This window comes from Aquarana catesbeiana, linkage group LG06, assembly GCF_042186555.1.
Source record: "Aquarana catesbeiana isolate 2022-GZ linkage group LG06, ASM4218655v1, whole genome shotgun sequence".
In the NCBI taxonomy this organism is placed as follows: Eukaryota; Metazoa; Chordata; class Amphibia; order Anura; family Ranidae; genus Aquarana; species Aquarana catesbeiana.
Genome location: NC_133329.1, coordinates 234,446,439 through 234,474,055, shown reverse-complemented (window position 1 = coordinate 234,474,055; position 27,617 = coordinate 234,446,439). Strand labels below are relative to the sequence as shown.

The 27,617-nt window shown below is 43.8% G+C and overlaps 1 protein-coding gene across 5 annotated transcripts in view; it reads right to left on the bottom strand.

The window, feature by feature from the left end:
* The window catches only part of LOC141146647 (ubiquitin carboxyl-terminal hydrolase 22-A), a 251,632-nt gene that overhangs the window by 112,367 nt on the left and 111,648 nt on the right, over window positions 1–27,617 (bottom strand). For all 5 annotated transcript variants that reach the window (XM_073633064.1, XM_073633066.1, XM_073633067.1 and 2 more), the window contains one exon: window positions 20,785–20,829. In XM_073633064.1, the coding sequence (XP_073489165.1) occupies window positions 20,785–20,829 (45 nt within the window). The remainder of the gene's footprint in view (window positions 1–20,784; window positions 20,830–27,617) is intronic.

Below are 27,617 nucleotides of genomic sequence, written 5' to 3'. Positions count from 1 at the left end.
CCAAGAAGCACTAACCACCCTGGTAGAGTGCGCTTTGACTTGAAAAGGTGGAATCTTACCCCTTAAATCATAAGTCTGAATTATAACTTGCCGAATCCACTTAACGACAGTGGATTTAGACGCTTTAGACATCAGTCTTCCGGATCTGAGCAGTCATCTTTAAAAAGACCTTGACCGCTCTCACCACATCAAGACAATGTAGTGACTTCTCTTCCCTGGAACATGGTTTTGGAAAAAACGATGGCAGGACAATATCTTGGTTCAGGTGAAAACCTGAGACCACTTTTGGCAGAAAACCTGTCCTCGTGAATAATTAAGTATGTCTCTTTACAAGAAAGAGCAGCCAATTCCGAAACCCTCCTTGCTGGGGATATAGCAACCAAGAATACTAACTTCCTTGTCAGAAGGACTAAGGGAATATGCTGTATCGTTTCAAATGGCTGTTTTTGTAACTGACAAAAAGAAGTTCAAGTTCCAAGGGTACAAAAGGTGATCTAACTGGCAGACTAAGCCACATCACCCCTTGCATAAAACCCCGGACTAAAGAATGTGACACAAGCGGTCTTTGAAATAAGATCGATAAAGCTGAGACTTGGCCCTTAATAGTACTCAAGGCCAATTTCATCTCTACCCCTAATTGTAGAAAGGCAAGAATTCTGCCTATGAGGTGCCAACCCTTGGAGTCACACCAGGAAACAGAAGCCCTCCAGGCTCTATATAGTTCTGGAAGCTGGCTTCCTTGCATTAATCAAGGTAGAGATAACTGACCTGGAAAGCCCACGTTTTTTCAGAATGTGGGTTTCAATAGCCAAGCCGTTAAATTTAGAGTTCGTAAGGTAGGATAGAATATCGGCCCCTGTGAAAGTAGGTCTGGCCATAGGGGAAGGGACCATGGATCCTCCACCGCCATCTTTACGATTTCTGCATACCAGGACCTTCTGGGCCATGCTGGGGCTACCAGAATTACCGGCTTTCTTTCCAGCTTGATCCTGCAAAGAAGTTGTGGCAGCAACTGAATAGGGGGGAATGCATAAATCAGTGAGAACTGATCCCACGGGGTCACCAACGCATCTGTTCCGCATGCGAGTGGATTCCTTCTCCTGGACACAAAGTTGACTAACTTCATGTTGAATCTGGATGCCAGAAGATCTACGTCAAGAGTCCCCATCTTTGGCAAACAGCCCGAAAAATGTCAGGGTGAAGGGACCATTCTCCTGGGAATAACTGCTGGCGACTCAGGTAATCCGCCTGCCAATTCTCTACTCCCAGAATGAAGACTGCCGACAGGCACGGAACATTCCTTTCTGCCCAAGTTAGAATATGGTTCACTTCTCTCTGCGCTGCAAGACTCTTGGTGCCCCCTTGGTGATTTATATAGGCCACAGCTGTGGCATTGTTGGATTGGATCCTGACAGAACAAACCCGTAACCAGAAAGCCCAGGCCTTCAGAGCCAGATGCACTGCCCGAATCTCTAGGAGGTTGATGGGCAAGGCTCTTTCGTTTCTTGACCACTGTCCCTGGACAGTTGTCTTCTCTAGCACTGCTCCCCAGCCTGAAAGGCTGGCATCTGTCATTGCCACCTTCCAGATAACTGGCCTGAAGATTTTCCTTTCAGCAGATTCTGGGTTAGTAACCACCAACTGAGGTTTTGTGACACCCTTGGGGACAGCCGCATTGGCAAGTCTAAAGCTTGAATCGTTTTGTTCCAAGCAGACAGGATGCTGTTTTGCAACAGTCTTGAATGGAACTGGGCAGAGGGAACTGCTTTGAATGAAGCCACCATGTTTCCTAACAACCTCATGCAAAGGCGAATGGAGGGATCTCCTTTCGACCTGACCATCTGCACCAGCTCTCTTATTGCCTGAGACAAGAACACCTATTTCTGGGCTGTGTATGATCAGACCCAAGTACTCCAGCCTTTTTAGCGGTTTTAAGGAAGACTTCTCTAGGTTGAGAATCCAACCCAGACTTTCCAGGTAACTGGTTGTAATGCGCACTCTTTGCTCCAAACGAGCCACAGACTGATCCATTAGCAATAATTTGTCTAGGTAGGCAAAGACTGTTACGCCCTGTACCCTTAACCTGGCTAGAGGTGGGGCCAGCACCTTTGTAAACACCCGGGGTGCTGTAGCTAGCCCGAAGGGCAAGGATACAAACTGAAAATGCTGCTGTTCTACCTCGAACCGCAGAAACCTTTGGTGAGCAGGAAATATAGGGACATGCAGATATGCATCCCTGATGTCGATAGACGCCAAAAGTATTCCTCCTTGTAGGATAGACACCACTGACCTGATCGACTCCAATGCGAAAAGAGCAGATCTTCAGGAACAGATTTAGATTCTTTAGATCTAGAATAGGTCTGACACCACCATTTGGTTTTGGTACCGTAGAGGTTTGAATAAAACCCCAAACCTTGCTCTTCTATGGGGATTTGTATGATCACCCCCTGAGCCAGTAATCGGTCTAGTGCCCGAAACAGAGATTGCCTTTTCCCTGGATCTTTGGGAACATTTGACCTCAGAAAACGAGACGTGGAAACGCCCGAAAAGCTGGAGTTAGACTTGCTGGTAACTCCTTTTCTGAGAGTCTTCCAGGACAGCTCATGAGACCTAAGGCTCCTCCTACCAGGACAGGAAACACGATACCCCCACCAGATAAAAGGGCGGTCCTCCAGGCCCCATGTCAGTCTTCTCAAGAACCGTAGGACGTCCCTGCAAAACATATGCATAATACACATAACTTCAGACAAAACCGGGTGGGTATCCGGCTGTCCTGGAAGACTCTAGAAAAGGAGTTACCGGTAAGTCTAACTCAGCTTTTCTCTAAGCGTCTTCCAGGACAGCCCATGAGATGATGAGCCAGAACTTACCAGTCATGAGAGGGACAACTGCCTGAGGGACCTTACAACCAAACGCCTGCTCCTGAGCAGATAGGAGATCCAGGCGATAATGTTTAATGAAGGTTGAATAACTGGACCATGTGGCAGCCCTGCAAATTTGTTCCGGTGAGGCACCAGCCCTCTCAGCCCAAGACGCAGGCAAGGCTCTTGTTGAGTGCACAGTAGCAAAAGGCAGAGGAACTTCCCTAATTTTGTAAGTTTCAGAGATAGCTTGCTTTATCCATCTAGCCAATTTGGCTTTAGATGCACTTTTTCCCTTGTGTGCTCCTGAAAAAGAGGAAAAACAAGGCATCAGTTTTTCTAAAGGTCTTGGTGACCTCAAGATAGACAAGGAGAATCTTTCTCGCGTCTAAAAATGAAACTTTCTTTGTTGGTCGTCCTAAGGCGAACTACAAAAGGTTGGCAGAACAATGTCCTGAGATCTGTGGAATGTACTGGCCACCTTAGGCAAAATACCTGGATCCGTTCTCAAAACAACTCGATCCTCAAAAATCGAGAGGAAGGGTTCCCTCACTGATAGGGCCTGTAACTCACTCTACGAGCTGAGGTAATTGCTACAATAAAAATAGTTTTCAATGTAAGTAACTTAGCTGAAAGATCCTCTAGGGCAGGGATCTTCAAACTACGGCCCTCCAGCTGTTGCAGAACTACAAGTCCCATGAGACATTGTAAAACTGACATTCACAGACATGACTAGGCATGATGGGAATTGTAGTTCCTGAACGACTGGAGGGACGTAGTTTGAGGACCCCTGCTCTAGGAGCTCAAAAGGAAATTCTACCAGAGTTTGAAACACTAGGGACAGGTCCCAGGTTGGACAACTTCTAACCACTACTGGCCTGGCCCTAGAAATGGATTTGAAAAATCTAGCTAGAGTGGGACTTTCCAGGAGAGAAAACTGGAGGAAAACATGGATAGCTGCCGCCCGTACCTTTAAGGTACTAACTGAAAGACCTTTGTTGACACCCTCTTGAAAAAATTCTAAAACTGAAGGAACAAATTTGGAGACCCAGGGCCTTCGCTTTTTCCCGATCTTGGGGCGGCAAGGTGACCAAAAATCGCTCTGGTGATTGGCAAGAGAATTCCAGCCAGCACCAATTGGTCACTAGGCCCAGGATAAATGGGCTTGAAGCGACTGCTGCCTACTGTGGGAGAAAGGCCGTCAATCTTCCTCTCACTGGGAGAAACGAGTCACTGTGGCTTGGCGGGTTGCTGAGGAGGGTTAAACAAGACACCCCCTCTACCTCTGCCTTGTGCCCTGTCCAATGTTTTTTGGGCCTATTGTCCTTTTCTCTAGGCCTTGCTGCCGACTTTGGCCACGAAAAAAAAAAAAAAACTATCTGGCCGTCGGCTTTTTCTTGTTTTCTGGAAAGGCCTTTTTTCTATAAGCCGTGCGTTCCAGGGCCAAGTGCACATAGGCGCAACTTTGAGGCTGCATCACCTGACTAGGCTTCTTCTGGCCGAATTCACTAAGGCCAAAGTCCTGGATGACATTCTTACCGACTCTGCGGAAGAATCAGCTAAAAACCCCACTGCACGAAAGACAAGAGGGAAAGACTTCAGAATCTGCGCTCTAGTGGTACCTGCCAACAAATGGGTTTGTATTTGTGTCAACCATACTTCCAAATTTCTGGCTACACATGTGAAGGCCAGAGCTGGTTTAAGATTCCCAACAGCTGAATCCCAGGCTCTGTGGAGAGGGATATCCCCTCTTTTGTCCATCAGGTCCCTAAGCGTGCACATATCGTCAAACGCTAGGTCTGAGTTTTTTTAAACATTTGAAAGAGGTGCGTCTAACTTAGGATTTTTGTTCCACAGCTGCGCTGTCCTCTCATCAAATGGAAACCTCCTTTTTAGGTTACCAGAAAAAGGTTTTCTCTCTGGATTTTCCCACTCTGGTTTTATAGTGACAAGAAGGGAACTATGCACTGCAAAACTCTAGACTTTTTCTTAAGCAAACCTTTGTACATAAGATTGTGTCTAGACAATTGTACCTCCTCCTCTTCCAACTCAAGTGTTGTATAGATAGCCTTTAATAAGTCATCAACATCTTCTAAAAATAACTTAAACCTTGAGCTCCTTGTGGATTCTCTATCCCTGGGCCTTGTATCTGGCCCTGATTCTTCCGGAGAAGAACGGGTAGATCCGGCTTCAGCCTCAGTCTCCACTCTCCGCAATCTGCTGTGGAGCGCTACCAACTGAAGCCCTAATTGGAGACGGACCCTCTGCGGGAGCCTGAAGCTTGTCAATTAGAGTTTTAAATGAGCAGGTAGACGCAAGCTCATCTCTAACAGAAGTCAGCATTTTCTGACAGGAGGCTACCAGGTTATCCTTTACTAGGCCTTCTATACAGGTGCGGCAAACTGCTTTGCTCCATGCAGAGCTCAATTTGTTTCTGCAAACCGCACATTTCCATTTTGGTGGTTGCGCTTGGGCCTTGTCCTGGGTCTTGGTGCAAGACAAAATAAATGACCCATAATGTAATCTTAAGCCACCCATCACACCGTAACACCTCGTGCAGGAGGGAGGAAAATGTGTCCCCTTACACCCAATTCTACAGAAGGAGGGGGGGGGGGCTGGGAACACTCACAAGGATAGCAAGAGGGTGACAACACACTCCAGGCTTACCTGTGAGGTTCTGGTGTTGGAGACCGCATCCACTGCCTGTGCAGGAACTGCAGAAGGATCCATCCTGCCCCTCTGATAGTCCACAGTCTCTGCTGCTTCACCATTCAAACACCAGCAGCCAGCGTCCCCTGTTTGCGCCGTTTATGGAGACTGGAACCAGCGTCTCTGGCGCCCGATGATGACGTCATATGCCCCGGAAGTGATCCTTGCTGGATACTTTCTGTGGGCCAGCTTGGAGCCAAGTAGCTCTGCCCCCCTCGAGCACCACGGCTTCCTCTTTCCCCTGCACATACAAGCGATGCTGCTGTCAGGGGGAAAGGATACCGCCGTGCTGCTATGCCACCCCTCGCTAAGGGGCCCGACATCACCTTGGTCTTGGCCCTCTCCAGGCACTAAGAACAGGGAACAGCAGTACAACCAGCTTCCCCAGCGGAGATGCTGCTTCACCACAGCCATTACAGCCCCTGCTCATGAGACCTAGGGGACCAGGTTCCAGGAACATGTTAACCTCCATCCGGAGGAAACACTAATAATTGACATGGGGCCTGTAGGACCGCCCTTTTATCTGGTGGGGGGTAACGTGTTTCCTGGTAGGAGCCCCAGGTCTCATGGGCTGTCCTGGAAGACGCTTAGAGAAATTCTAGTTTGTACCCTAGAGACACTGGAGATGATCCATCTGTCCTGAATTTCCTCTTGCTAGACTTCTGAGTATTGCCGAAGTCTTCCCCCCCACTCTGGCGAGTAATGAGGCTTTAGAATTCTGCTTTGCAGGTTTCTGCCCCCAGGACTTCTTTTGTGCCTGGGCCTGACCCTGAGACTTTCCTCTAGAGTCTAATGGCAGAGGCCGTCACCACAGCCTAGAGGTGGATGCCCCTGGCGCAGGAGAAAGAGTCCGCTTAAATGAAAGGGCGTTTATACTTTCTTTTGACTGGCAAGAGTGTACTTTTCCCACTAGAAATCATTTGGATGTATTTGTCCAAATCATCCCCAAATAGCCGATCCCCATGAAAAGGAAAACCAGTTAGGAGCCTTTTGCATGGTGCTTCGGCTGACCAATTTTTTAACCACAGGATCCTACGCATGTGTACTAGCACAAGCGCAAGGTGGGACGCCTCGTGAATAGAATCTTTCATGGCGTCTATGGCAAAACATAATGCTTTTGGTAGTTCGGCCAAAAGCCACTCCTTACTAGGAGGTCAAACCCCCATCTGCTATAGGCAGCTCAATTAGTTACAAAGCAGTACAGAAAACATAGAAGGGGTGGGAGCTGTGTCCTTTAATGAACTCTGAGAAGGAATTTTACGGCGAGTAGAGAAAAAAAAAAAAAAAAAAAATCAGTTTTCTCTTGCGTTCATTGCAGGACAAACAGGGAACCTGTCTGATTAGAGCAGTAGCTTTGAGGTATACTGTAGTATGTCTGTAGTACCTGCTTAACCCAGCCCCCTCAATTTAGGATGCCGCTAGGGGTAACAACCCTAATACATGATGGTATATAAGAACAAATGGTGTGTAACAGAAATTCAGATCTGAAGAAAAGGGGCACCCACGAAACGGGTCAACTTCTGTAGACCCTTGTGGCGTCTTCCCTGGCCAATTGGATGCATGTGCAGAAGTTCTTGTCAATTGACAGTGCTTAATACCAAGTTCTGGTCAAGAACCATATGTAGGAAGGCCAGAACTTAAAGCACAGGAGCAATTTCTGGGATTGAAGGGCCTGTTTTCACACCAGGGAAAGAAAAGGAAAAAAAACTATTTCCAGGTTTTACAATAGATCTTCCTGGAAGAGGCTTTTCTTGCTTTTAGCAAGGGAGGAACCATAGACACAGAAACCCCTCTATCCTTTAAAACCTGGGTTTCAACACTGACTGAGGAGCAGAATGGAATAGATAGGACCTTGAGATAGCAGATCTGGCATGTTGAAGAGGCCAGGGGTCGTCTGTTCAAGTCAGTATATCTGTGTACAGGTTCTTCTGGGCCAGTTTTGTTGAACTAGAATCACCATTTTCTGCTTTCTCTATTTTCTTGAGCAGAGGCAGGATTCATACTGGAGGGTATGGAGGTCAATGCCAGGAGCCTGGTGGACAAGATGGGTGAATTAGAGATACTGTTGTACAAGGAGGATTTGGATTTTGTGGGAATTTCAGAGACCTGGTTCAACAGCTCTCATGTTTGGCTGACAACCATTCAAGGGTATACCCATTATTGCAGGGATAGAAAGGGTAAAAAAGGGGAGGGGTGTGCCTATATATCAAGAATAACGTACAAGTGAATGTGAGAGATGACATCACTAAAGGGAGCTAGGGAGGAGGTGGAATCCTTATGGGTAGAGCTCCAAAGGAATGAATAATACTGGGGGTATGGTAACCTCAGGGAGGAGGGGGAGACGGACTTCCTATCACAATTTGGATTAGCAGCAAGGATGGGAAGTATCATAATGGGGGATTTTAATTATCCAGACAGACTGGGTGGAGGGAACCACATATTCGTCTAAGGCTTGCCAGTTCCTAAATGTCTTGCAGGACAATTTCATGGTTCAGATGGTAGACGCACCAACTAGAAACAAAGAGTTACTGGATCTACTGATTACCAACAATACAGACCTGATCACGGATGTGGAAATACAGGGAAATTTAGGAAACAGCGATCACAGGTTAATTGGCTTCAAGATAAATCACACAGATAGGAAACATAGGGGGAATACAAAGACACTGAATTTCAAAAGAGCCAACTTCACTAAACGACGAACCTTGCGAGAAGGCATAAATTAGGATAAAATCTTAGGAACAAAGAACACGGAGGAGAGATGGGTTTGCTTTAAGAGCATATTAAATAAGGGCATTAGCCAATGCATCCCATTGGGTAATAAATTTAAAAGAGCGAGCAAAAGTCCTGGATGACCTAACTCCAATGTAAAAATGCATATAAAAGCGAAGAAGGCCTTCAAAAAATACAAGGTTGAGGGATCATCACCTGCATTCAGACTTTGTAAAGAAGCAAGGGTGCAATTAGGGCATCTAAGATAGAACATGAAAGACACATAGCGGAGGAAAGCAAAAAAGGAGGACAGATCATATTGGCCCATAAAGAATGAGGAAGGACATCTGGTTACAAAGGATGGGGAGATGGCGAAGGTATTGAATCTATTCTTCTCCTCAGTCTTCACAAGGGAGTTGGGGGGCTTCAGTAACCAAAACTGCATTGTTTATCCTCGTGACACATCAAAGGAAGCACTACCATGGTTAACAGAGGACAGAATTAAAATTAGACTTGGGTAACTTAACATTAATAAATCACCGGGACCAGATGGCTTGCACCCGAGGGTAGTTAGGGAACTCGGTTAAGTAATTTCCAGACCATTGTTCCTAATTTTTACTGACAGTCTGACTAGAATGGTACCAGCTGATTGGAGAAAAGCCAATGTAGCACCAATATTTAAAAAGGGCCCAAAATACATCCCTGGGAATTACAGACCAGTTAGCCTAACATCAATAGTATGCAAGCTCTTGGAGGGGATAAGGGACTATATACAAGATTTTAGTAATGAGAACGGCATCATTAGCAGTAATCAGCATGGATTCATAAATCGTTCTTGCCAAACCCATCTATGAATATTCTACGAGGTGGTGAGTTGCCATCTAGATAAAGGAAGGCCCGTAGATGTGGTGTATCTGGATTTTGCAAAAGCATTTGACACAGTTACCTATACCTTAAATGTTTAATGTACAAAATTAGGCCCATTGGCATGGACCATAGGGTGAGTACATGGGTTGAAAACTGGCTACAAGGGTGAGTTCAGAGGGTGGTGATAAATGGGGAGTACTCATTGGTCAGGGGTGGGTAGTGGGGTCCCCCAGGGTTCTGTGCTGGGACCAATCCTATTTATTTTGTTCATAAACGACATGAAGGATGGGGTAAATATTTCAATCTCTGTATTTGCAGACAATACTAAGCTAAGCAGGGCAATAACTTCTCTGCAGGATGTGGAAACCTTGCAAAAAGATCTGAACAAATTATTGGGGTGGGCAACTACATGGCAAATGAGGTTTAATGTAGAAAAATGTAAAATAATGCATTTGGGTGGCAAAAATATGAATGCAATCTATACACTGGGAGGGAGAAGCTCTGGGGGAATCTAGGATGGAAAAGGACCTGGGGGTCCTAGTAGATGACATGCAATGCCAAGCTGCTGCTAACAAAGCAAACAGAATATTGGCATGCATTAAAAAGGGGGATCAACTCCAGGAGATAAAATAACTCTCCCGCTGTACAAGACTCTGGTCCAACCGCACCTAGAGTATGCTGTCCAGTTCTGGGCACCATCCCTCAGGAAGGATGTACTGGAAATGGAGCGATTACAAAGAAGGGTAAAGCTAATAAAAGGGTCTGGAGGATGTTGGTTATGAGGAAAGGTTGCGAGCACTGAACTTATTCTCTATGGAGAAGAGACGCTTGAGAGGGGATATTATTTCAATTTACAAATACCGTATTGGTGACCCCACACTAGGGATAACACTTTTTTGCGGAAGGGAGTTTAACAAGACATGTGGCCACTCATTAAAATTAGAAGAAAAGAGGTTTAACCTTAAACTACGTAGAGGGTTCTTTACTGCAAGAGCAGCGAGGATGTGGAATTCCCTTCCACAGGCGGTGGTAGCAGTGGGGAGCAGGTAGTTTAAAAAACTATTAGATAAGCACCTGAACTACCACAACATACAGGGATATACAATGTAATGCTGACATATAATCACACACATAGGTTGGACTTGATGGATGTGCGTGTCTTTTCAACCTCACCTACTATGTAACTATATGTATGCATGAGCAAATTAGCCTAAATTTAGACCAGGGGATTTTCCTTGCCATCTGAGGCCAGAATTGTATGATCTCTGGTTCTGGCAACAGAGGTAGTTTGATGTTGAATCTGGAGTAGGGTTGCCACCTCATCCCTTTAAACCCGAACACATATGAATGCCACAGATTCTAAAGGCAAATTTTAATGCAGATAAGGCAATAGGCGAGTTTATCACCTTAATCAGCAACAGAACCGGTCTATTTAATATGCGTTTGGTTTTAAAAGGGATGAGGTGGCAACACTAGAGGCTAAGATGTCTACATCCAGAATACCTGATTTTTGGCAGATCATACATCTACATGATGGGCCCATTCCCCTTGATCCAAGCAGTGGCAGTTGTGCTTTCTAGTTGTCAACTGCGATGTGAACAGCACAGATCACTAAACGGCAAGTTTCTGCTCCAAGATCTTGGTTCGAATTGGTTCCTTAAGGTAGCAAGACTTCTGGTGCCTCCGGGATGCTTGATGTAGCCCACCTCTGTGGCATGGTCTAACTGCAACCTGATTAGGTGCCCCTTCAGAAGGGGCGTCAAGTGCAGCTATGTCAACAGGACTGCTCTGGGCTCCAAGATCTTAATAGGAAGCTTGGCTTCTACAAGTGACCATGCTCCTTGGACTCTTAGCAATTGGATCTCTCCTCCCCAACCCGAGAGACTTGCATCTGTTGTAATAGTTTTCCAGTAAAAAGGAAGGAACTCCCTACTGTTGAGGCTTGGGTGATACACCAATGACACTGAATTCCTTGCTTGACATAAGCATAGGGGAGGAGGGGGGAGTAGTGACAACCCCTTAACTTTTATTCAGACCCTTTACAACACTTGAAAGTTAGCGCAGGTGCCTCCCATTTCTCTTGATCATTGCAGAGCTGTTTCTACGCCTTGATTGGAGTCCACCTGTGGTAAAATTAAATTGATTGGACAATTTAGAAAGGCACAGACAACTCTATAAAAGGCCTCACAGCTGACAATGCCTACTGTATCAGAGCAAAAGCCATGGAGGTTTAAAAAACGGAACTGCCTGCAGAGTTAAGAGACAGGATTATTGCAAGGCACAGATCTGGGGAAAGCTACAAAAAAAATTCTGCTGCACTGAAGGCTCCCAAGAGCACAGTGGCCTCCAAAATTTGCCTGGCAAAACTGAGCAATCCGGGGAGAAGGGCCTTAGTAAGAGGTAACCAAGAACCCGATAGAATCCCTGAAGCCCAAGCAGAGTAACTGTGTGGAGATGGTACAAAGTTCCAGAAGGAAAACTGTCACTGCAGCCCTCCACAAATCTGGGCTTTATGGCAGAGTGGCAGACGGAAGCCTCTCGGTGCAAAACACATGAAAGCCCACTTAGCAAAAAAAGCACCTGCAGGACTTTCAGACTGAGGAACAAGATTCTCTAGTCTGATGAAACCAAGATTGAACTATTTGGCCTAAATTCTAAATGTTATGATTAGAGGAAACCAGGCACCACTCTTCACCTGCCAATACCATCCCAATAGTGAAGCATGGTGGTGGCAGAATCATGCTGTGGGGGTGTTTTTCAGTACTGGGGGACTGGTCAGGGTTGAGGAAAAGTTGAATGAAGCAAAGTACAGAGATGTCCTCAATGAAAACCTGTTCCACGGTGCTCAGGACCTCAGACTGGGCAAAAGGCTCACCTGCAACATGAAAACGATCCTAAGCAACATAGCCAAGAAAACACAGGAGTGGCTTAGGGACATCTCAGTGAATGTTCCAGAGTGGCCCAACCAGAGTCTAGACTTGATTTAACATCTCTGGAGCGACCTGAAAATGGCTGGCTGATGGTCCCCAATCATCCTCACTGAGCTTGAGAGTACTTGCAACGAAGAATGGCAGAAAATCCCTCAAACCAGGTGTGCAAAGCCTGTCAAGTCATACCCAAATAGACTCGAGGACGTGAGGCTGGGTTCACACTGGTACTACACGACAGTCGTACGACTGTTGATCCGACTCTGCCCTGCGACTTATATCCGTCCAACTTCAATGAACGGGGATCAGACTTTGATCCGACAATAGTAGGCACTTTGTGTCTGGTATAAATTTTTTGTGGAAACTCCATGCCAAATAAAAAACAAAAACAAAAAAAAACAAAACACATACACACAGCATGGGCTCCCCCTCCAAGAACACACCAGGCCCTTAGGTCTGGTATGGTCTCCCCCCAAATCCATACCAGACCCTTATCCAAGCACACAGTGCGGGAGGTCAGGAAAGGGGGTGGAGACGAGCGAGCACCTCCCTTCCTGAAACGTACCAGGCCGCATGCCCTCGACATGGGGGTGGTGGGTGTTTTAAGGCAGGGGGGGCCTCTTCCTGACAACCGTGGAAGGGCGGAGGGCTTATCAGAATCTGGAAGCCCCCTTTAACAAGGGGTCTCCCAGATCCCCCCGCGCCCCCCCCCCCCACTAAGTGAATGAATATCTGGTACATTGTACCCCTACCCATTCACCTAAAAAAAATAAAGTTTCAAAAATAAAACACAGTACATAGGTTTTTAAAGTAATTTATTAAGGCAGCTCCGGCGTTGCTTCAGATTTCTCCCCTCTCTGGCTCTTCTACCACCTCTGCTGATGTCTTCTGCCTCTGCCAGTTCTTCTCTCCTCTCTGGGTCTTCTTCGTTGATGTCTTCTAGCCCTCTGCGGTTCTTCTCCCTCTGTCCGCTGTCTTCTGCCTCCGCCGGGTTTTGTCCACTGTTTTCTCCCTCTGTCCTCACGATGTTGACTCAACACTCTCCCGCTCAAATGCTGGGTGCGCGGTATGCCACTACTTATACTGGCATGGGGCGGGGTCATCAAGGGATGTCATCTGGAGGTTCCGCCCCTTATGACATCACCGCCCGGGGCATGATGGGGCCTTAATAAATTACTTTAAAAAACCTATGTACTGTGTTTTATTTTTGATATTTTTTTTTTGGGGGGGGGGGGTAAGTGGGTACCCGATATTCACATAGGGTTTGTGGCCGGGATCTGGGAGACCCCTTGTTAAGTCACCCATTGAGCATGTTTGGGATGCTCTGGATCGGCGTATATGACAGCATGTTACAGTTCCTGCCAATAACCAGCAATTAAGCACAGCCATTGAAGAGGAACGGACCAACATTCCACAGGCCACAATCAACAACCTGATCAACTATGCGAAGGAGATGTGCTGCACTGCGTGAGACAAATGGTGGTCACACCAGATACGGAATGTTTTTTGGACACAATACAGTAAAACTGCACATTTTTGGGTGGCCTTTTATTGTGGCCAGCCTAAGGCACACCTGTGCAATAATCCTGCTGTCTAATCAGCATCTTGATATGCCACACCTGTGAGGTGGGTGGTGCTCACCAACACAGTTTTGTGAATATTTGAGAGAAATAGGCCTTTTGTGTACATAAAAAAAGTCATAGATATCTATATCTATCTATCTATCTATCTATCTATCTATCTATCTATCTATCTATCTATCTATCTATCTATCTATCTATCTATCTATCTATCTATCTATCTATCTATCTATCTATCCATATACATATACACACATATATACACACACACACACACCCCAACAGATTTGTCAGAAAACCTTTCCTTACCAACATTTTCTATGGGACACTACTACAAAATACTCCCTCAAATGCGGGCCCATTGATTGCAACCAATATTTGTTAATTTGCACACAAAAAAATATATTTTTCCTAAGAAATTCATTCAAGACCATGTTGCACAAATAAATAGACCCCAAAGAAAATCTTAGGAGCAAAGCTAAAAATTTAGACAACACAATCCTAATCAAGAAGAATTCAACTACAGGAGAGTCTAATTATTCATTAACCGGTTCCCGACCGGCGCACGCCGATGTACGTCGGCAGAATGGTACGGCTGGCCAAATGGGCGTACCTGTACGTCCATTTGAATTCCCCACTGTGCCATTGCGTGCGCGCTGCCGGCCGGGAGCTCCGTGAAGTCGGGTCGCGGGTCCCGCGGACTCAATCGCCGCGGGGATACCCGCGATCGCCTCACGGAGAGGAAGAACGGGGAGATTCTGATGTAAACAGCATCTCCCCGTTCTGCCTAGTGACACTCGATCTCTGCTCCCTGTCATTGGGAGCAGAGATCAGTGATGTCACACACCAGCCCATCCCTCTGACAGTTAGAAATCACTCCCCTAGGACACACTTAACCCCTCCCCCTAATGGTTAACCCCTTCACTGCCAGTGTCATTTACACAGTAATCAATGCATTTTTAATCGCACTGATGGATGTATAAATGACAATGGTCCCAAAAATGTGTCAAAAATGTCCGACATGTCCGCCATAACGTCGCAGTCACAATAAAAAAAAAAAAAAAAAAAAAAAAAAAAAGCTGATCGCCGCCATTTCTAGTAAAAAAAAATTTTTTTTAATAAAAATGCTATAAAACTATCCCCTATTTAGTAAACGCTATAACTTTTGCGCAAACCTATCAACGCTTATTGATTTTTTTTTTTACCAAAAATATGTAGAAGAATACGATCGGCCTAAACTGAGGAAAAAATTTTTTTATATATTTTTGGGGGATATTTATTATAGCAAAATGTAAAAAATGCGTTTTTTTCAAAATTGTAGCTCTTATATTGTTTATAGCAAAAAAAAAAAAAAAAAAAAAAAAAAAAAAAAAAAAAAAAAAAATCGCAGAGATGATCAAATACCACCAAAAGAAAGCTCTATTTGTGGGAAAAAAAAAGGACATCAATTTTGTTTGGGAGCCACGTCGCACACCTGCGCAATTGTCAGTTAAAGCAATGCAGTGCCGAATTGCAAAAAATGCTCTGGTCAGGAATGGGGTAAAATCTTCTGGGGCTGAAGCGGTTAACCACTTCAGCCCCGGAAGATTTGGCTGCTGAATGAGTGGGCCATTCAGTACTGCATCGCTTTAACTGACAATTGCACGGTTGTGCGATGCTGCACCCAAACAAAATAGACGTCCTTTTTTTCCCACAAATAGAGCTTTCTTTTGGTGGTATTTGATCGCCTCTGCTTTTTTTTTTTTTTTTGCGCTATAAACAATAAAAGAGCGACAATTTTGAAGAAAAACAAAAAAACAAAAACAAAAAAAAAGGAAGCAATATTTTATACTTTTTGCTATAATAAATATCCTTTTTAAAAAAAAAAAAGCAAATTTTTAAATTTTTTCTCAGTTTAGGTAGATATGTATTCTTCTACATATTTTTGGTAAAAAAAAAAGAAAAAATAAGCATATATTGATTGGTTTGCGTAAAAGTTACATCGTCTACAAAATAGGGGATAGATTTATAGCATTTTTATTATTTACTTATTTTTTTTTTAATAGTAATGGCGGCAATCTGATTTTTAACGGGACTGCGACATTATAGCGGACACTTATGGGACCATTGGCATTTATACAGCAATCAGTGCTATAAAAATGCACAGATTACTGTAAATATGTCTTTGGCAGGGAAGAGGTTAACACTAGGGGGCGATGAAGGGGTTAACACTGTGTTCCCTGCTACGTGTTTCTAACTGGGGAGGGGGGGAGACTGACTAGACAGATCGTGGTTCCTTGCTAATAGGAACACACGATTTGTCACTCTCAGAACAGAACAGGGATTTGTGTGTTTACACACACTTCCCTGTTCTGCCTCTTGTGCTCGCGGCCATCAGCCACTAGCATCTGCACCTTCACAATGCAGTGGGCGTCTCCGGCACCCCTCCAGTGGTGCGGGCGTCTGCTATGCCGATCCCGCAAGCCGATGTATAGCTACAATGGTTCGCGGGATCGTGCCGACCTGCCACAGCAAAATGACGGCGGCTGGTCAGCAAGCGGTTAAACAGGTGTCCAGTAGACAGGCGATTATAAAAGGGCATTAAAGAAAATCCCTTCCCATTTCAAGGTGTCAGCAACAGCACCACATGGAAAAAAAACACCACAAGGCCTTAAAAAGAAAATTTCTTTACACGAGAAAAGTGAAGGCTACAAGAAGATCAGCAAGGCTTCAATTATCAGACAAAGTTCTGTAGCAAAAGTGATACAAAAATGTAACAAAGATGGAGCTGCAACCATCTCACAGAGACGTCCAGGCTGTCCACGGACGTTAACACCTTGACAGGAGCGTCTGCTGAAGAGAAGGGTTGAGGGAAAATTGCCATGCAAGTTCACTGCAGTTAGCTAAAGTGGAAAGCCAAATTGGGGTGATCGTTTCCCAGGACACAACACGGCGTACACTGCAGAGGAATGGCATGTATTGTTGTGGTCTACGAAGGAAGCCACTCAAAGCCTAGGAACAAAAAAGCCCACCTAGAAATTTGCCAGGGCCCATGCTGAAAAAGAAGATGACTACTGGCACTCTGTACTCTGGAGAGATGTGACCAAGTAATGTTTTTGGAATTGATGGCTTTGCAAAGGTGAGGAGTACAAAGAAAAATGCATGGTACCTACAGTGAAACATGGTGGTGGTAGTGTCCTTCTGTGGGGCTGCATAAGTGCTGCTGGTGTTGGAAAGTTGCATTTCATTGATGGTATCATGAATACACAGATGTACTGCTCTATATTGAAAGAGAAGATGCTACCATCACCCTTGGTCGTCATGCACTTTTCCCAACATGACAATGATCCAAAACACACATCTAAGGCCACTGTTGCATTTCTTTAGAACAGGGTCAAAGTGAATCAGTGGCCAAGTATGTCTCTTGATCTGAACCCAATCAAACACTTATGGGGATTTCCAAAGACACAAGTTGAGCATCTCTCTCCATCCAGCATCCAGGCTCTAAAAGAGGCCATTCTTGAAGAATGGAAAACAAGATAGAGGTGGCAACGTGTCGCCAACTTGTTCATTTCATGCCTAGAGGACTTGGGGATGTCCTTACAAATCATGGTCATACAAAATACTAGAGGTAGTAGTTTTTGCTGTGGGATGTATTCATTTCTACATCAACTAATTTGAGTAAAACTGAAAATTTTGTAATATAAGTTACAGTTGTGCTCATAAGTTTAGATACCCTAGCAGAATTTGATTTCTTGGCCATTTTTCAGACAATATAAATAACACAAAAACATTTTTCACTCATGGTTGACTGAGTAAGAGTAAATACAGTTGATTGATAATAAATAGCTTCAGCCAAACACTAACCATGAATGAAAAATGTTTTTGTATTATTTCATATTCTCTGAAAAATGGCCAAGAAATCAAATTCAGCTAGGGTATGTATTATGAGTACAACTGTATATTATAGCCTTACTTTTATGTAATCAGCTAAACATAAGGTTCTATAAAACTCATTTGTCAAAATTTTGGAAATTGTTTTTGTGTTCATTGAGATAGATTAAAATCTTACTTTTCAAAAAAAGGCTGGTGAGTGTAGAAAAAAAAAAAAAAAGTTATATATATATATATATATATATATATATATATATATATATATATATACACACATATACACACACATATACATATACACACACATATACATACATATATACACACACATATACACACACAGTGGGGACGGAAAGTATTCAGACCCCCTTACATTTTTCACTCTGTTATATTGCAGCCATTTGCTAAAATCATTTAAGTTAATTTTTTTTCCTCATTAATGTACAAACAGCACCCCATATTGACAGAAAAACATAGAATTGACATTTTTGCAGATTTATTAAAAAAGAAAAACTGAAATATCACATGGTCCTAAGTATTCAGACCCTTTGCTAAGTATTTAGTAGAAGCACCCTTTTGATCTAATACAGCCATGAGTCTTTTTGGGAAAGATGCAACAAGTTTTTCACACCTGGATTTGGGGATCCTCTGCCATTCCTTCTTGCAGATCCTCTCCAGTTCTGTCAGGTTGGATGGTAAACGTTGGTGGACAGCCATTTTTAGGTCTCTCCAGAGATGCTCAATTGGGTTTAGGTCAGGGCCATTCAAGAACAGTCACTGAGTTGTTGAAGCCACTCCATTTTTTTAGTTGTGTGCTTAGGGTCATTGTCTTGTGGGAAGGTAAACCTTCGGCCCAGTCTGAGGTCCTGAGCACTCTGGAGAAGGTTTTCGTCCAGGATATCCCTGTACTTGGCCGCATTCATCTTTCCCTTGATTGCAACCAGTCGTCCTGTCCCTGCAGCTGAAAAAAAAACTCCACAGCATGATGCTGCCACCACCATGCTTCACTGTTGGGACTGTATTGGACAGGTGAGGAGCAGTGCCTGGTTTTCTCCACACAAACCGCTTAGAATTAAGGCCAAAAAGTTCTATCTTGGTCTCATCAGACCAGAGAATCTTATTAATCACCATCTTGGAGTCCTTCAGGTCTTTTTTTAGCAAACTCCATGCGGGCTTTCATGTGTCTTGCACTGAGGAAAGGCTTCCGTCGGGCCACTCTGCCATAAGGCCCTGACTTGTGGAGGGCTGCAGTGATGGTTGACTTTCTCCCATCTCCCGACTGCATCTCTGGAGCTCAGCCACAGTAATCTTTGGGTTCTTCTTTACCTCTCTTACCAAGGCTCGTCTTCCCCAATAGCTCAGTTTGGCCAGACGGCCAGCTCTAGGAAGGGTTCTGGTTGTCCCAAACATCTTCCATTTAAGGATTATGGAGGCCACTGTGCTCTTAGGAACCTTAAGTGCAGCAAAAAATTTTTTGTAACCTTGGCCAGATCTGTGCCTTGCCACAATTCTGTCTCTGAGCTCTTCAAGCAGTACCTTTGACCTCATGATTCTCATTTGCTCTGACATGCACAGTGAGCTGTAAGGTCTTATACAGAAAGGTGTGTGGCTTTCCTAATCAAATCCAATCAGTATAATCAAACACAGCTGTACTCAAATGAAGGTGTAGAACCATCTCATGGATGATCAGAAGAAATGGACAGCACCTGAGTTAAATATAGGAGTGTCACAGCAAAGTGTCTGGATACTTAGGACCATGTGATATTTCAGTTTTTCTTTTTAAATAAATCTACAAAAACGTCAACAATTCTGTGTTTTTCTGTCAATATGGGGTGCTTGTCTGTAAGAGTATGTGGTAACCCAGGTGAGGACCATTCCTGTAACCGATCCTCATGGCAAAAAGGTGGGAGGAAGCGCCTAAGTACCTCATAAGGGTTCCACCTAAGACTAGGCTCTGAGTGGTTGGATTTTAGCGCCAAGTTTGAAAATTTTACACAGCAACGTGAATGAAACCCAAACATAGCCTCATTCTTACAGTTATGGTCAAATATACAGTGTAAACCTGTCTTGCCTGTCCATGGCGCTGAACTCCAGGATTTGCCCATCAAGTTGGATACATCTCCAAAGGGGTTTTTATTAGGGTTCCATAGCGATGGACCACTGTCCTAGACTTGTGTAGCATCCTGTGGCTAAGTTAACATGTGCCAAGGTGAGTGCCCATGCAAGAACCAGTGCCCGAAGCAACATTACAGACCATTCCTAAAGCATAGGGTCCAGGTATGGCTCCTAAGGTTTTACCAAGGTTACACCGATCAGAACACACTGCTAATTTAGCATTAGAAGACAGTGAGAGCCTAAATGATAAATCAGAAGATAAAATGATAAAGAAAAATAATGCTAAACTTAAACTAGTTACACTAAGGTTGATTTTCTCCACCAAGGCAAAAAAGTACATCACCTTCTGCCACTTGCACACAACGGAGTGGGTTTGGGTTATCGAGGAGGAGCCCAGGGGAGTCCCCTCAAAAGCTTTGCCAGTGTCCAATCACCTGAAGGTACATGCCTACTACCCATGGTATATGAATGCTCTGCCTGTGTTCTGTACTGTACAATTATAATAATGACATCTTGCTTTTTCAGTAAAAACTCCAACAGGATGAATGTATATGTAAGGTTTATACTGTCTTCACTTGTAATGATAGATGCAAAGTACAAAGAAACAAAAGCCAAAAAGGAAATTGGTTATATTTGCAAGGATGCATCCTATTTTCCTTGTATATTTGAATGCAATCATGTGTTTTAAGAACACAGGTTTACTTTTAAAGTTGGTGTCAATTCTCAAGAAACTTTAGGATAGAAAAATGCACTCACCCAGAACAAGCATTTACCTCGTCAGATATCCAATACCTGTTATGCACATGCTTGCTCAAGGTCAGTGGCTCAATAAGGAGTAAAGCCAAAATGAGGATGACAGCCCTCTGGAGAATAGATCTTAGAGAATAAACCAACCCCCAACACCCAGCAATATCAGCTACATTTTTAACAAATTCTTTATGCTTTGACAGTTGCTTTAGACAGCCTTTTCTTATTTATTATAAACACAAATATTAAGGAGCATACAATTAAAAGTCAGATATGGGTTTAAGTATTAAGTATGTCATTCTCAAATTTAGCCATCAACACGTTTTGCTTTGTAATAACATCCAGCCCACTAGTTAAAGGAAATGTAAAACCAAAATATGAAAAAAATCCTACCTGTCATTGTATACTGGTAAGGAGAAGCCAATGACGGAGCAAAAGCTAAAGAAAACATAAAGAACATAACTTGAATATTTTTAACATCTTAAGTTTTGCAGATATTTTTCAACAAAACACAACTGTTTTATCAACTTTTAGAAAATACAAGATAATTTTAATATTAAAAAGTAAATAAATATCACTGGAATATACTGTATGTATTATTTCCAAATGACCGTTACACACTAATGGAGGCAAAACAAATTTACCGTATATACTCGAGTATAAGTCGACCCGAATATAAGCCGAGGCACCTAATTTTACCACAAAAAAAAAAAAAAAAACGGGAAAACTTACTGACTCAAGTATAAGCCTAGGGTGAGAATGCAGCAGCTATTGTAAGTGGAAAAGAGGGTCAACAATGACCATCTGCAGCCTCACTGTGCCCATTGCAAGCCTCACTGCGCCCATGTACCCTAGAGAAGAGATTGTGAAAAGGGGAAGCTTTAGGGAAGTGTGTCTGTAGTAAGGGCACCTTGACAACTAGGTAATCCTAGGAGCCTGAAAATGTAATAAAAGCCTTCAAAAACTTTTTTTCATTATCCACTTTTTTTTCTTACCAATTGCCACTGGACTGATCCAATCCCCAAAAGCTCCTGCCGCCATATCAGTATTGATGCGGAGGGAAGGAAAGCCATATTACGCGGTATATTGCGCCCTCCGATTCACAGCAGGGCTGTGTGTATAGGAAGTCTGCGCCATCCTGCCTCCTCCTCGTCCGTCTGACGAGGAGGAGGCGGAGCTTTGTTACAGTGGCTGTGTGTATAGGAAGTCTGCGCCGCCCACGCCATGCCACCTCCTCTTCGTCTATTTTTTTTTTGTTTTTAAGTCTCAAGTCTCCTGGGATTCCCTCACACTTCCTGTTCTGACTGTGAAGTAAAGGGAATCTTCCCATTGGGACTCAAAAAATAAAACACAGGGATTATAACCTTCCCTCAGTCTTTCCAAAATGAAGTCTTGCCTTTAGTTACACTTTAGTAAATGGACATGGTGGACAATATTCAAACTGATACAAACACATAATGAGTTCTGTGCCAACTTAAACATCCTCTACTTGAAGACCCTCACCTCCCCAAAAGAGGTCACTTCTCACACCCATTTATAGGGCCTATAAACTTTCTACCTACTCCAACTCCACAAGCAAAAGAATCCCTCAGTGTATTTTTCCTGGACACCCCCCCACCTTTCCCTTATTTAACAAGCACCCCCAACTCTAACCTTACCATCCACCATTCTGTGTACTTAATACATACCTTTCCTCTTAATGCTAAAGTCTAAAAATTGACCCAGACGAAAAACGCCCTTTTTTTGGCACCCAAGCCCTATTCAACTATGCCCAAAACCACCCTCTGACCACTTGAAGACTCCCTTCTTCCACATTTCACATTCACAGACTTGCAGTAGCTTGAACACTCTTCATGCATTAGGCTGCTCATAGGGAGTAGTTAAAACATTACCCTGACCTATACAAAAAGTCTGACGCCCTCAAATATGCATGCCATGCTACTTTAAACAGTTCTCTTTTATGCCAAGATACATTGTTTAGTGAAACTAATGTTCATCCTTAAAAAGGTGATAAAGTCATTTTTTGTTTTGTTTTTTTTAAACAAATATGTCATACTTGCCTGCTCTATGCAGTGGTTTTGCACAGAGCAGCCCGGATCCTTCTCTTCTCGGGTCCCTCTTCGGCGCTCCTGGCCCAATTCCTCCTGTCGGGTGCCCCCACAGCAAGCAGCTTTCTATCAGGGGCACTTGAGCCGCAGCTCCCTGTGTCCATTTGGAGCCTGTTCCTACACCCTCTCTCCCCTCATTGGCTCACTGACTGACAGCAGTGGGAGCCAATGGCGATTTGCTGCTGTCTCAGCCAATTGGGAGGCGGGGTTGCCCCAGACAGCCAAGACTCTCAGCAACATCGCTGGATCGAGATGGGGCTCAGGTACAGTGAGGGGAAAAAAAGTATTTGATCCCCTTCCGATTTTGTACGTTTGCCCACTGACAAGGAAACGATCAATCTATAATTTCAATAGTAGGTTAATTTTAACAGTGAGAGACAGAACAAAAATATCCACAAAAAAAAAAAAAACGCACTGTAAAAAAGTTATAAATTGATTTGCATTTTAAATGAGTGAAATAAGTATTGATCCACATTTATTTCAGGTACTTATATAGCGCCATCAATTTACGCAGCGCTTTACATATACATTGTACAATCACATCCAAGATCCCTCACATTCATACTAAAGGCCAATTTAGACAAGATCCAATTAACCTACCAACATGTCTTTAGAGTGAGGGAGGAAACCAGAGTACCTGGAGGAAACCCATGCAGGCACAGGGAGAACATGCAAACTCCAGGCAGGTGGACCCTTTTGCTGCTAGGGGAAAGTACACCACTGTGCCGCCCTATCAATCAGTAAGATGTCTGGCTCCCAGGTGTCTTCTATACAAGTAACAAGCTGAGGAGTGCTCCTAATCTCAGCTTGTTACCTGTATTTAAAAGACACCTGTCCACAGAAGCAATCAATCAAAATTCCAGTCTCTCCACCATGGCCAAGACCAAAGGTCCAAGGATGTCAGGGACAAGATTGTAGACCTACACAAGGCTGGAATGGGCTGCAAGACCATCGTCAAGCAGCTTGGTGAGAGGGTGACAGCTGGTGCGATTATTCACAAATGGAAGAAACGCAAAATAACTCACTCTCTCTCCATCTGGGGCTCCACGCAAGAGGTCACCTTGTGGAGTTTCAATGATCATGAGAACAGGGAGGCATCAGCCCAAAATTACACTGGAGAATCTTGTCAATGATCTTAAGGCAGCTGGGACCATAGTCGCCAAGAAAACAATTGGGAACACACTACAGCGGTCTTCAGAGGATCACTCTTGATTGTAAATGAATCTTCCTTCACTAATATGCTCGATATGCGGGAGTTAAAAATAGGAAAGAAATGTGCCCATAGCATAATCCCTTTTTAAAAAGGATTTATTACAGCAAACAAAAATAGACACTCACTTTTTAAAATGTGACAAACTGCAAAAATCCATGAGCGCCGAGCTAGTTTACTTCCGTTCCATCCTGGTATTGCCTATTGCTCCAATCCTGACATGTGATGTGACGATACGCGTCGGGATTGGAGCAATAGGCAATACCAGGATTGGACGGAAGCCAACTAGCTCGGCGCTGGTGGATTGTTGCCGTTTGTCACATTTACCCTATTTTTAACTCCCGCACGAGCATATTAGCAAAGGAAGATTCATTTACAAATCAAGAGGGATCTTCTGAAGCCCGCTTCCTGCGATTTATTAATGCTGTAACCTTACGGCAGTAAGGTGAGGGGCTTGTACGCACATAGGTGCCATCACAGAGGATTGGCCAGGCACCGCCTTTTGTTGTTTCATGGTGGAGGGATCTACCATTTTGTTGTAATATGTTGGTAGAGATATAGATAGATATAGATATAGATATCTATATATATTCACATACAGTACAAGATTGACCAAGTCAGGAAGGGGTGAGTGAAACAGGCCACTCACTTTGGTATCTGTTAATCTAATTATACATATCAAAGGGGACTTGTTGATGTTGATATGCAGGAGTGCAGATTGGGGAGGTTTATGACTGCAGCTGTTCACGGCTGGGGGTTGTCGTCTGTCTGAAAGACTCGAGCATATCAAAGGCCTAAATGGAAACGGCCACATTGCTCAGCCATTCAGTGTCTAGTGAATATGACATGGCGTTCAGTCTATAGTTTAGTCTTGTCTTTGTGTGACTATGAAGGCACAAATCTAGAAAAAAAATGGGACTCTAAATTATATTTACTCTGTCGGATTTTTGTCATCTGTGGACTTTGTTCTGTGTTTGAAGTCAATAAAGTACATCTCTCTGGAAGAATTGGGTTGCTGCGGAAGAGTACTTACATTATTATTATAAACTACCAATTATCTACACCACTATACATCATATCACTACATATTTATGTTGTAAAAACTTTGACTGTCACAGTAATTTCTTGGATCACCTCTTCCAATCGATGGATTGTTACAATCTTGCTTAGCTTGCACCTTTTATTTCAGCTGTGCACATTGGACTTATGTTACTTTGTTTCACTTGTTCAATATTTTATTTCTTTGTGTACATTTTATGTTCTATAATTAGCCATCATTCACAATTACTACTGTTTGTTTATTCTAAGCAACTATTTGTGGTATTCCCCATTTGGCACTTTAACACTTGTGCAAAATCTATGCCACCAACAAAGCAGTAGGTAAAGCCTAATCACAGTAAAACTAAAACTCCTTTCCAGCAGTGTGACTGTGCCAGTACTGCATGGGTTTCTCTCTAGGGAATGGTATAAGTATTGTACTTACCTAATACCTTTGCACCCCAGACACAATGTGCTCCCCCAAGCGCCATCAATGGACTGTTCCTCTACGTTATCAAGTTTAATTCAGAGTCTACAGCCCTGCATTGGACTGGAGGACACAGGAGGGCATTAGGCCATCGGAGTGCAGAGAAAAATCAAGGAATGGAAGGGAGGGTGTCCTGTGTCCTATACTCCAAGATATGCAATTTACAAGAAAGCCAAGATGACCAATCTTAACTGTAAAGTACAGGGGCACAGGCATTCACACACTACAGGACATTCCCAAGTTATAGATATAAACCGAAGACCAGGTGGCAGCCTTAAGCTGGCCATAGATTGACATTCTACAAAACAAAAATCCTGCAAAAAAGAAGGTTCTACGAAAGTTCACTTTTCAAATAATCAGTGGATCAAATTGATGGGAAGTGTGGCATTTTTCTTTGCTGCCCCTAAACTCCCCTGCATGTTTGCCTATGTGTCCATGCACACAAAGGCTTTTAGAAGTGTTTAGTGGCAAGTGAGTTTACAGGCAGGAAAAAAAAAAAAAAAAAAGAAGAAGGAAGAAACACTGCCAGTGCATCCAGGAGCAGCAGAGTTTTGGCAGAAAAACACTTGATGCCTGTAAACGAGTCTAAACAGGAGAGTTTAGAAAACATCCAGTGTACATGAGGCCTTAAGGTATAGCTAAAAGGCAACCCCGTCCCCCCATTTTGGATAGTACGGGAGGGGGTTACAGGCAGTCATTTCTAGGCCCCCCCCCCCCCAAGTTATCAGGTTCACTAAACCCACTGGAAGATTTCCCCTCTATTCCTGTTTTGAGGCAACCCAAAATTTAGTCAGACCACCATGAGCTCCTAGAGAAAGAAACTTCCTTCCTAGGAGAAAGACTTTTGCATGGCATGCGTCTAAGAACAAATCCAAGTATTCCAAGCAAACGGAAAGCTGAATGCAGATTTGTTTAATTTGATCAACCAGCTGAAGGCCTGGAGCTTCTGAATTGCCCTGTGGACATTTTTTGGATAGCTGTAGGAAATGAGTGCTTCAGAAGAAGGTAATCTAAATAGCCAGTGATTTGGATGGCCTGAGTTCTGAGAAGGGCTAGTAGAGGTGCCAAGACCTTTGTGAACACTTTTGGAGCAGAGGATAGGCCAAAGGGCACTGCAACAAACTGGAAATGATTTGATACTGCATTGCACATAAAGCGCTGAGGTGGGCAATTGGAAACATGCAGATACACATCTTGGATGTCTACGCATGCCATGTACTCCCCTCGTTTTAATGCGGCAATTACTGACCTTGCGGATTCCAGGTGAAACTTAGGAATTTGTTGAGGGGTTTTAACCCAGTCACGCCAACAGTACACATATGTAGCCCCACATATTTGAGAATAAAAAAAATCCCATGTACATAAAGTATTCACAGCCTTTGCTCAATACTTTGTTGAAGCACCTTTGGCACCAATTGGGTTCAAGTCTGGGTTCTGGCTGGGCCACTCAAGGACTCGACATTCACAGAGTTGTCCCGTAGCCACTCCTTTGTCATCTTGGCTGTGTGCTTAGGGTTGTTGTCCTGTTGGAAGACGAACCTTTGCCTCAATCTGAGGTCCAGAGTGCTCTGGAGCAGGTTTTCATCAAGGATGTCTGTACATTGCTGCATTCATCTTTCCCTCAAACCTGACATTTTCCAGTTCCTGCCGATAAAAAAAAAAAAAAAAAAAAAACATCCCCACAGCATGAAGCTGCCACCACTATGCTTCACAGTAGGAATGGTAATGGCCAGGTGATGAGTGGTGACTGGTTTCCGCCAAACATGATGCCTGCCATTCTGGGCAGAGTTCAATCTTGGTTTCATCAGAAGAGAATTTTGTTTCTCATGGCCTGAAAGTCTTTCAGGTGCCCTTTGGCAAACTCCAGGTGGGCTGCCATGTGCCTTTTACTGAGTGGCTTCCATCTGGCCTTTCTACCATACAGGAGGTAGAGTGCTGCAGAGATGGTTATTCTTCTGGAAGGTTCTCTCTCCACAGAGAAACATTTCGGTTCTTGGTCACCTCTCTAAGGCCCTTCTCCCCCCATTGCTTAGTTTTCCTAGAGCAGGCCGCCCAGCCAGAGTCCTGTTGGTTCTAAACTTCTTCCATTTATAGAAGCCACTGTGCTCTCTGGGACCTTCAATGCTACAAAAACTCTCCTGAAAAAAAAAAAAAAAAAAAAAGGGGAAAAGGGGAGGACACACAGGCTCATCCAATTTAGTCCAGATTGGATGGGTTTTGACAAGGCTTAACAAAACCACCTACCCAATACAGCAATCTGTTAATGCCGTCAGCCAGTAGCTATTAACAAATTCAGTTAATGCCTCTGGGGTGGTAATCCTCTGAATAAACAAGCATGTAAGAAAGCACGAGAAAATTCCCAAAAAGTATTCTTCAAAGAGGA